The sequence below is a fragment of the Colias croceus genome, chromosome 24 (genome assembly GCF_905220415.1).
Source record: "Colias croceus chromosome 24, ilColCroc2.1".
NCBI lineage: Eukaryota > Metazoa > Arthropoda > Insecta > Lepidoptera > Pieridae > Colias > Colias croceus.
In genome coordinates this window covers 3,683,279-3,695,001 of record NC_059560.1, presented here as the reverse complement: position 1 = coordinate 3,695,001, position 11,723 = coordinate 3,683,279, and the positions used below count along the sequence as shown (strand labels likewise).

The window sequence follows — 11,723 nt, the reverse complement described above, 5'->3', positions numbered from 1 at the left end:
ACTTATAAAACAATACGTAGAATATTTTCACAGAAAATTAATTTTATTCTTACATGTCCATTCGTTTAAATTCGTATTTCACCCTTATCTCAGCCCTCTTCACATTTATCAGTACGCAGTTGTAGACGTCTATTAACAATATTATATAAGGAGATAATATTTGTGTATAAGTACCTACTTCGTATTGTTCTTATAATAATTATAGTCCCATAAATAAATCCAGATTTTAAAATATTTAAGTTTAAATAGATTAAAGTACTTATTCTTGTAAAATTTTCATTGTGGCAACATTTGTACAAATCTATAGGATATTAATATTGCCATAATATATGTAAAATTTCATATTTTGTTAATGTTTTATAAACGGCTAGAGTAAAAATATTGGAATTAATCAAAATATTGAAAATACAAATATTGATAAACATGACTTTTCTCACGTAAACTCATATGCGATAACGTAATTATTTGCATGACATTTTGATACAGCGGCGTCTTTTATCTACGTTTGAAAAATATTTAATTTCGTTATAAAAAAAAACGATTTTATTAAAGTGAAACTTTTATTACATCGTCTCCAACTTTTTGGTCTGTGTAGCGCATGTCGCGTGACGTACGATAATTATCGTAAGTTTCACTTTTACCTTGGTTTCATAAAACCATTAAACATTTTTTATATTGTAATTTGTATTTTATGTACCTATATTTATCCTGAATGATATAATTGTAAATGTATTTTGTCAACTCTAGGATTTATAAATGAATTTCTCTGTCTAAAAGTCGAACATTTCTATTTGGTATGGTGTCTTGTATGAGTGATAGATCTATATTAACGATGCTATAAAATGTATATAAGTGTATAAGTATTTTATGAAATATAAGACTGATACAAAATGTTTACTCTTTTATTTAACTATACCTTTATCTGGTTATCACTACATAGTATAAAACAAAGTCGCTTTCGCTGTCCCTATGTCCTTTTGTACGCTTAAATCTTTAAAACTACGCAACGGATTTTGATGCGTTTTTTTTAATAGATAGAGTAATTCAAGAGGAAGGTTTTAGTATATAATTTATTAGGTTTTAGACAAAGCGGGCGAAGCCGCGGGCGGTAAGCTAGTATGTGCTTATGTGTATTGAAAATAAAACTACCTACCCTTTGACTACTGATTTTCCAGATTCGAAGGATCATAAATTAAATCAATAATAAACAATTGAATATCATAGTAATTAATGTTTGATTGAATGTTAAATTGAAAAAAAATATTATTGTAAAAACTATTTATTGATACTTAACTATTTACAAATTACAAAACTATAACTTAATTTTCTTCTTCTTAGGTTTGATCTGAAGCGGACCAGCAATTTTGAACACCGTACTGTAAAAAAACAGATAAACATTAAACAGACTGATAGCATAGCATTTTATGTCAATGTAATTGCATTTGCTGTTATTTTACACAACGCATATTTATGAAAAACAATAACTCTTGCATATTATTAAAGATTATATTTAAACATGCATTATTATATCTCAAATACTGCTAAACCGATTTTCGTGATTTTATTTTGTTTTTATTTGTCTCAAAAACTTGAAGAAATAAAAAAAATCATAAATACTTACTGACACGTCGTGCAAATTGGGCTGAATTTACAAAACACTGAAAAAGAAACGGTGTATATTAGAATATATATATATATAAATCTCGTGTCACAATGTTTGTCCTCAATGGACTCCTAAACCACTAAACCGATTATAATAAAATTTGCACACCATGTGCAGTTCGATTCAACTTGAGAGATAGGATAGTTTAAATCTCAAATCGTCTAAGAGAAATCGGGCGAAGCCGCGGACGGTAAGCTAGTTAGAATATATTTTGCGTTGCATCATTGCATGCACTTAAAAACAAAATTTAGAGCTTGGTAACAGATAAATTGACAAAGATGTAGCGACAATTTTTGCTATTGTTGTAAGCCGTGCGCGTGTCTCTCTGTCTGTCTCTCTTTCTCTCATAGAACTGCGGTCCATGTGGGTGTCCCTTGACACCTCAAGTTTTTTTATAGTGTTGGATTTAAGAGGGCTTATTCAATTTAACGCAAGTCAAAATCTCCGCGATCTATTACGATAGATCGCGGCTTGCGCTATCCTTTTACTATGAACAGCATAAGTCCACAGGAGAGCGCCGAGCAACATATCCTCTCTCTGGAAAGGCTCGCTGCCGACTGATTTTAATCGGGTCGCGCGCAGTGTTTTATAGTACTTTAAAAAAAATTGTAGAAAAATAATAGAGGTACCTTAGTTGATTTTTTAAATTTTATCTTATAAGTAAGACGTTCTTTTATTGCAATATGTAAAAATTATATTAAACTAAGTCAAATATCTTGGTGAAAATAATCATTTTGTCGACTATAATTTCTAAAAAAAATCACATTGTTCGGATTTTAATTTCGTAAGTTAGGAGTCCAAAATAAAAAAATCTTTTAACTAACTATTTTAATAAGGATTTTTGCAGTTAGTTAAAAAAAATTGTGTGTTAGATCTGTCAGCGGTTTCAGATATTTTTAGCTTCGAAATTGACACTAAAAGCGAAATCAAGTAATCATCGGCTCAGTTATCTTGATGGTATTCACAAATACTGTATTAATTGAAAAAAACTCTTAACTAACTATATAGACAATAAAATTTCCTAAAATTATTAGTAATTCATATGTTTGTAAGATAAGTGGTTGATGGACAATCTGGTTTGAAAAATCACATATTTGAGCCAAACAGCGCACGGACCGCGTACACGGCCTTAACGCGACTATAATTATTCATTTAAAAATTAAAGATTTTAACGCTCACGCTCGCTGCAAAGTGTGCAAAACGTCGGGAAAATAATGAATAAATCGCGTTAAAATCTTTAATTTCTCAGTATTTTTTTATTTATTTAATTAACTAGCTTCCGCCCGCGACTCCGTCCGCGCGGAAAAATTAAGATTTACTTTTTTTCTACGTATTTTTCCGGGATAAAAAGTATCCTATTTTATGCCCAGGATAATAAGGTATAATTATACCAAGTTTCATCGAAATCGATCCGTTAGTTTTCACGTGATGCCTGAACATATAGACAGACAGACAAAAAATTTTTTAATCACATATTTGGGTTTGGTATCGATCCAGAACACCCCCTGCTATTTATTTTTTCAATATTTTCAATGTACAGAATTGACCCTTCTACAGATTTATTATATGTATAGAATAGATTTATCTCACCGCTGAGACACACGGAGCACACGTAGCCGATGGTGAGCAGGTCGCGGTGGCAGAAGCAGGCCGCGCGGTAGTCCACCCGCCCGCGCCCCGGCAGCACCAGCTGCTTGCGCTCCCATACCTCGGGGAGGAATACCCACTGGGACACGAAGTATTTATTAAAAAAATAATAATTTGCATACCTCCGGGAGGAACACCCACTTGGACACAAAGTATAAAAAAATAGATTAATTACCCACTGGGATACACAATAGAAAAAGATTAATTACCCACTGGGATACACAAAAAAATAGATGAATTACCCACTGGGATACAAAATATATAAAAAAATAGATGAACTACCCACTGGAATACAAAATATTAAAAAATTGTTTAAAATTGAAATACAAAATACAAATGGAACAAATTGGTCTAATATCCGAACATAGAACATCGACCTTCACCGGCGTGATAGTAGAATGAGATCAATTTTTTTTTATAATAAATTTAGTTTAAAACATAAGTTTTACAAAATTGTTTTATTAACTCGATACTGCTTAATTACTTTTTTTTTATTTAATTAAAAATATCCTATCCAGGATTTTTTCAGAAAACCCATGTTTAATACATTTTTTAATAAACTAAATACATATACTAATAGTATAAAGCTGATGAACAAAAAAGCCTATTTTTTCTCCTGTTCGGACTTTTTTATCTGTTTAATAAAATTAAGTTTATATAAACAAGAAATAAGGAACGAAAACCAATTATATATGTTATCTAAACTTCTCTACAATTCCAATTCCAAATCAATTACTAGAATTATAGAATCTCACCAATAAATACTGCAACAATCCTTCCAACGAGGGTACTTTAAGATATAAACCTCCGGTGATGTCGCAGCCCTGTTGCAGTAGACTGAGGTGCTTGTCGAGAGAGCACACGTCTATAAGTACTTGCTGTTTCTGCAATTGTTTTAAATAACAATTGTTATACTTCCTCCTTATACGAAAATTTAAAGTGATTATATTTAGGTTAACAACTAGGCTCATAATCGCCTATTAAAAGTTCGACAAAATATATCCGAGAGGTGTTGTACAAAACATTCATTGAAAATAGAGCCTTATCTCGTGGTAGTAATGTTCAAAGCCTAATGTATTACTTATAAGAAGACTCTGCCTACTCCACGCGTAGGCAGAGTTTAGCTTTGGACACGTTTTTAATGTGTTGTGATACTTTTCATAGTAATACTGTTGTGTGAAGATCTGTGATACATTTCATGCAATTTTTAAGCTATTTCATAGCTTCTATCGCGGGCCTTGAGCGCGGAGATCGAATCGAAAAATTCCGTAACGAAAAGACCTCACCCAACCCACTCCGACGGGCGGAGGTGTGGCTTGAAGGCATAGTCATTTTTTTTTATTCGCACAAAGGCTACGAATTACATACAATTCAAGAGATCTCAAATAAAGTTAGTTTAAAGGATCATAGAATCTTTAAAATGGAATCTAACATTGACAATGTCTTATATTTCATCTTTTAAATGTTACTATTGTGTGTTAGTTCTTTTAAACTCAAAAACTACATGATCGATTTTAAACATTAATTAGAAAGATACATACCTGTGCAGTAAAGAAAACATTCATATAATTAATGTATTGTGCAGCTGTATCGCTACTGCCCGTCACTATGAGCATTCGACTGCTCATCCTGAGTCCTGGTTGTGCTTCTCGACGCATCTGGAAATCGAATTTATATAACATACAATATGGAAATAATCAAATATATATGAAATATAGATGAGATGAGATGTATGATGACTTCATATTTGTACTTATAAATAAGTAGCTCCGCTTCTGTTGGTCTTAGCATGATGATATTTAGCCTTTAGCCTTCCTTGATAAATTAGCTATCCAACACCTAAAGAATTTTTCAAATCGGACCAGTAGTTATTGAGATTAAACAAACAAACTCGTCAGTTTATAATATTAGTATACAGGGTGTCACGGATGTCCTATCGTAGGCCTAATGGAGCATATAGTGTTTAACCTTCTGATGCTGTAAAAAATATTTAAAAAATCCGGTCGTGCAGGAAAAATTATCTTACCACTTTTCAATAAACTTTGTGTTCGTAACCCTAACTACGCGGATCATACTCGCGAGCGTTATACATAAGCGGTCATTGACCTCGAACGCAATGCTTAATTTCGAACCTCGAAAATAAATACCTACTGTTTGGATAATATTTTTTAGAGTATACGAGACAAATACACAAGTACACTATCGTCATTCGTTACCAAAAAAACGAAAATTTACCTACTTAGTACCATCGCCTTCTGACCGCACCCTTTTTATACTTAATCATATTTTAATCTTTACTTAGTTTTTTTATTTAGATTCATGCGTATCAATTATTTAATTTATTTTTGTACAATGATATTGAAATAAGGTACCTACATACCTATCAACTTGTAGAAATTTCAGCATACAACATGCAGTAGGTACCTATCACACACACTAAACACACCTTCACAACATACCTACTAAAGCACCCGTACTCAAACTCAAACATTTTAATACTCCACGTTCGTATAATACCTAGGACATTACCGACTCAGAAACTCACAGATGAAACACAGAAAACGGCAAAAAGCAAACGATAGCAACTTGACACCGAAAGATAAAACAAGCGACCAACAAAAATTCATTTAAAATTATAAAAACTTCAATAATAATACGAATAAACGTACAATGCGAGTTTAGGGATTCGTAGGGAAATGTTTGTAAAAATACCTTTAATAAGAATGATTTAGAATACATAATAATATCTGTTCCTTTCAACTTTTGCTAGATGAAACTCAATAATTTAAATATGGCGCCTAATCTAGATTAGAGTATAAATAGCAACTTAAGGTACCTAAATACCTATTAAATAATAATATTATTTCCCAGCATAAAACTTAATAATATCATTTCTTGATAATTTCACATTAAATATGATTGTGTTTTTTCATTTTTAGTTACAAAAGAAAATTGAAAGTAAATAATAAAAAGATAAGTAAAATAAAATATTAAATAAACAACGGAACCGTATTTTTAAAAGGCGGCATTTCACAAACGAAAGGGGGCGTTACCTTTGCTAGTTGCACAAAGACACCGCTGCCGGCACGTGTAAGCGTCCGCGCATTTTAATAATTGCACAAATTTTGTTAAATTGTTAGTTCTCCACCAAACGTCTTAGCGTAATGGCTGTGATAGATCTGCGCGGGAGATTCGGGGTCGTTACTCGTTAGTCGAAATTCTTATTTTGTGTTTATAATAATTAGTTAAACTTATTAAAGCAGTGGTTGCATAAATCCATGATAATGCATTTAAGTATTTACGAGATTTTCTTATGTTACTTAGTTATTTTAAGAAGTGATTGATATTTGGAGTACCTAGTGCGTATAATATTTAATACATTATGTAATATTTGTTTACCTTCATCACTCATCATTCGTCATCATTGTGCAATATGTACCTATTACGAATTACGATCCTGTGATTCCTGTGCATGATAATCGGGTGAGTGTTTGCATTTTGAAACCGTTGATTTCACAGAGGTTGATTTCTTCTGGTAAATATGACACCGTGTGCATGTAATTGGTGGTTACGACACATCTATCTAATTACGAAAAATCATAAGTAAAACATACTTTCTATTTCTTAAATCAAAGTATTATTATTCATTTTCACTAATAATTTTTAATTTAATAGCTTTAACCCAAATGGAAAATAGGGTAAGGTCGTATAATTATCAATAATTATTAATACTTTAGACTTATTTTATTAAATAAATAAATTTATTATTTAGCTTTCACAACTCAGTAGGTTTTATTACAATAATTATTTTGTCAGTAATAATAATTATGTAGGTACAGGTAGTTGTTATGACTTACGAGTTTGAGGGAGTCGTAGGTACTTTATTTTTTCGTTATGGAAACTTTGATAAATATTTTTTTTGTTGTTTACGGAACGTGTAGTTACCTATGTATATTAGCTTAATGAAGTTTTTGATTCATGAAAAATCTGAAGACTTTCTCGTAAAATTAAAAGTATAAGTAAATACCTAGTAAAGCAAAAGTAAAAAACACATTGCATAATGCAGACAAAAATAAAAATTAAAAAAACTTAAGTTAGGATTAAAATACATATGTTAAAAGTAAAAAGTATTAAAAGGGCTCGACCGCGGTCAGTTTGAGTTTCAGTTTTTTTTTTTGTAAAATAAACGATTATTTTTGTATGTGTTTTGTATACTCTAAAAAATATTATCCAAACAGTAGGTATTTATTTCCGAGGTTCGAGGTTAAGCATAGCGTTCGAGTCCGCGTTCGGTCAATGACCGCTTATGTATAACGCTCCGCGTATGATCCGCGTAGTTAGGGTTACGAACACAAAGTTTATTGAAAAGTTGTAAGATAATTTTTCCTGCACGACCGGATTTTTTTAATATTTTTTACAGCATCAGAAGGTTAAACACTATATACTCCATTAGGCCTACGATAGGACATCCGTGACACCCTGTATAGATAAAGTTCACTTTTTTGTTATTCTTCTTCACATCACAACAGAGCAATTTTAGGATATGACTTTTGTATCTCCAGATGGAAGGCTGGAGAGTGATACATCTTAATGATACTATAATTTTAATTAACTATATGGACAAAGCTGCATGCGAAAAGCTAGTATATTATATTTTTATAAGACACAGAAAACCGAAAGTATAGAATAACTTCGATTGCTCTGGCGGGATCACGGGTTGCCGAATGATCAGGCATCGCCACGAAATAGCGAGTCCCGCTTCATGATCAAATTTTTTTATTCAATAAAAATTTATATTATAAAGCATTTGAAAGCCATAAAACACTAAATATTAAATTTAATATAATATATATTACTCACTCTAGCAATAAAACACAGTCCCATAGCCAGTGCTCCAGCGAGTAAGGATTCACCAGGTTTCTCTTCATGAGGTTGGCTTTTTATTAAATTCACTAATCTGTAAAATATTTTTCGGAAATAAGTAACTAAGAAATTATTTACTTTTTTTATCCACTGTAGGTATAAGTCAAAATATTCACATAAAATTATTTATTGTAAATTGCTTTCTAAAATATTATATTGTAAATGTAACATCTCTATACCATTTGTATGGTAAATAAAGAGTGATGAATAATGAATTATCTAAGCAAACATACCTCATTTTAATAGTTTTTTCAACAAGTGTAAATAATTCATACTGTCCATCAATTTGTCTTACATCTAATGGTTTCCCCGGAGAAGGGTATAAGTATTCACTGAAAATAAATTATTATATTATAAAAAAAATTTAATAGCCATAATTATTATTATCTATAATATCTCTATAAAATATGTCAACTATTATATTGTCTATGTCTCTAACTACTTTAATTAAAAACTAGAATCTTCCCCATCTTTGTTCATGGTAAATAATATACATGTAGGGATAGGAACGAATCAAATGATGAAAGAATTTTCAAATTGCTTAATTAGTTCTTGAGATTAACATGAAAAATTCACAAACAAACTCATCAGCTATACATTATTGTATTATTAATATAGCAGTTTTACTTTAAATAAAAATATACCTTTTATGAAAATGACACCCTATAACGGCCAATTGGTTCCTAGATTTCTGCATTAAATGTGAATTAGCAAAGGCAATTATCGCGTCCAGACATCCTGTGAGTATCTTCGGGTCTTCTGTTATATATCTTTGATTGGGGTTTGTATCCACTATAATAACTAAAGTACTGCTGTCTGATGGCGCTGAAAATTTGAAAATTCATACACAATCCTACTTCCTACTTAACATTATAAATGCGAAAGTTTGGGAGGATGGATATATGTGTATGTATGTTTGTAACTCTTTCACGCAAATACGACTGAACCGATTACAATGAAATTTAGCACATATATAGAGGGTAACTTGGATTAACACACAGGATAGGTTTTATCCCGTAAATCCCACTGCAACGAGAACTATGCGATAACTGAATATACCTACATGATTAATTGAATAATAATATCTATTGTATTAAGTAGCTATAAATACTAAGAGGAGGTTATCTATATATAGGGAATCTACGGTTTTTTGTGCTGTAATTATGAGGTTATAAATTGAAATATAATAATAATTGTATCAAATGTGTAATACATCAGGCAGTTAAACTGGTTATCATTATTAATACCAGTTAGTTTTCTATGTTTAATAAGAAGTTTTAGGTGCTTGTTATTGCTTTAAAACACTAGTGCCTTACCATCATCGTCAGCCATTGTGATTGTTTTATAGCCCCATAAATTACTTTACTCTTTGTTTTATAGGAACGGGTGTGTTATTAACTCATATAAAATACCTATATGCATAAGCCAACATGTAGATCTATACTTATTAAAACAGCATTATATTAATATTTTATCGTCAACAAACACAAACACAAGCTTTCGAAACGGTTGACACTTGACAATTGAATTTCAATTTTTTTGACATTGACAACTGACAACGTTGACAACTGACAAGGGATGGATGACAGCTTTCTTTTTGTACGAAATAGTTGGAGAGTAGTAGGTAAGTCCTTTTGGGTGTTTTTTAGTATAAAAATAATATGTGTTTCTTAGTATTACTTGTGGTATTACTGTATTCTTTTAACCAAATTATTTATGTGTTTTTCCGCATTTATCCGTATGAATATAATCGATTGAATTTTTTTCTAACTTTCTCTAATTTGTTGAACTCTCAGAGCAATAAAGGTTGAACTATTGTTTGCAAATTAATGATTTATGTTTTATAAAATAACTTAAAAGCTCGTTTTATTTACAGTTACATAGCATTACCTTTCACCCTCTCTTCTGTTCTCAATAATTATGTTATACCGCTTACTTTCCATAAATTCAACATAACTTCAATTCATATACATATGTATAAAATATATTATCATAACTTTGGTCTTAATACTAGTCAATTAATGTACGCACTAACGTATTTCTTAGATGCGGCATAACATCAAAACAGTTGGACCAAGAAAGAATGTTTGAAGAATGTGAAGGTTTCACTTCTGACACTTGTGCTGGGCACGCACGTTCTTTTTTTTAACCCTTATTAAAACGCTGGGAGCTATACTTCCCAAGTCTCAGATTGAAGTAAATCGTGTTTTATTTTTATATGCTTAAACCTAATGCAGTGTAATATTTATCTACGCAATCTTAACATTTCAGAGAACTTTTTTCATGGAAACACTTTTCAGAGAATTATTACATGTCATGGAAAACACACGTCAAAGTCAGGTGACGTGATTTTGCCACCGAAAACGACCGTTATTTTTTAGTTTTTTGTGTAGTGCTGAAAAAAAATTAGATAAGTAGATTTGAGTTTTAGCTATGTAAACTAGACTATATTACAGATGCGTGAAACGTAAAAATATGCCCAGAATCTTTCGTTTATACCTTGGTACAGTCGATTGAACTTAAGTCTATAAGTGGGAAGATATCATCCCAGTGTTCTTCACTGCACACGACATTTGGAAATTCTATATATAAAATCCGTGTGTCTAAATAATCTTTTTTAGTTGGTTTAAGCAACTTATTTATTATTTCCTGATCAGATAATTAGACATCTTAACTCAATACATTAGTATTTACCTATTGCTTTTATTTTGTTTTAGAAAAATGCCTTGTTTATGTTGAAGTCAATCATTTTTCAATACCCGAATTCTTCCCTTAGTAAAAGAAACTTGCATTGATGAGTACTTTCAACTGCTTTATTTAAAATATGATCTATATAATTTTTTACGATAATATTTAATTCACAAGTGGAGTCAGGGCAACTAGCTAGTGTTTGAAAATATTGGTGTCATACTAGGACACTGGGAGCTATAGTTCCCACCTTTCCAACCTTTTTACAAGAGAGAACAGATGACGGGATATATACTTCCCACCAAAAAAAGGTTACTTCCCCCCCACTAACCCCTCTTTTGTGTGCATTTTTGAAATCTACGACCCAAAATTACCCAGGAACGTATCTTACTTTTTTGTTAACTCCTCCACAGGCTCGCGTTTGAATAAGGGTTAATGTATCCTAGACGAAGTTTCAAACATCTATCTCTGATTAATACCACACTAATATCTACTTCCATAAACATAGAGTAAGGAAGCAATGTAAAAAAATATTTTACTATAATATTGTTAATATAAATTTTGCAATTTAAAGTCGAACATTTCCACACATAAAATTTACTTTTAAATAAACTCAATAATGAAGACATAACAATAATTTACGTGATACACAATCTAATCTATAGGCAAGTTCGTAAGAATGTATTAATTTTAATTAATTGTAGGATGACCATGCGTGGACAGATGTCAGGCCGTCCTAGATTCATATTTGTCAAAAGAACATTCCATAGGCATTCTTGCCCATTCAACTGACTTTATCTCA

At 31.2% G+C, this 11,723-nt stretch overlaps 1 protein-coding gene across 2 annotated transcripts; it reads right to left on the bottom strand.

Moving 5' to 3' along the window:
- Positions 1–1,263: 1,263 nt before the first annotated feature.
- On the bottom strand, positions 1,264–9,749 carry LOC123702931 (general transcription factor IIH subunit 3). Of its 2 annotated transcripts, XM_045650789.1 has the most exons (10): positions 9,614–9,749; positions 9,550–9,581; positions 8,878–9,058; positions 8,467–8,565; positions 8,171–8,267; positions 4,852–4,968; positions 4,066–4,194; positions 3,254–3,389; positions 1,622–1,658; positions 1,264–1,376 (listed from the first exon to the last, which is right to left on the bottom strand). In XM_045650789.1, the coding sequence occupies exons 2-10, from the start codon at positions 9,563–9,565 to the stop codon at positions 1,313–1,315; spliced, it is 876 nt and encodes a 291-aa protein (XP_045506745.1). In that variant the 5' UTR covers positions 9,566–9,581; positions 9,614–9,749; the 3' UTR covers positions 1,264–1,312. The 2 variants fall into 2 exon arrangements, with proteins under 2 accessions (XP_045506745.1, XP_045506743.1); XM_045650787.1 differs by having other exon boundaries at positions 9,550–9,749.
- Between the last annotated feature and the right edge of the window lie 1,974 nt (positions 9,750–11,723).

Coding starts and splice junctions, on each gene's coding strand:
- LOC123702931 (XM_045650787.1), bottom strand. Junction 4,969..8,170: donor GACTGTGTTTTATTGCTAGA/GTGAGTAATATA, acceptor TTCGATTTCCAG/ATGCGTCGAGAAGCACAACC. Junction 1,659..3,253: donor GTGCTCCGTGTGTCTCAGCG/GTGAGATAAATC, acceptor TTTCTTTTTCAG/TGTTTTGTAAATTCAGCCCA.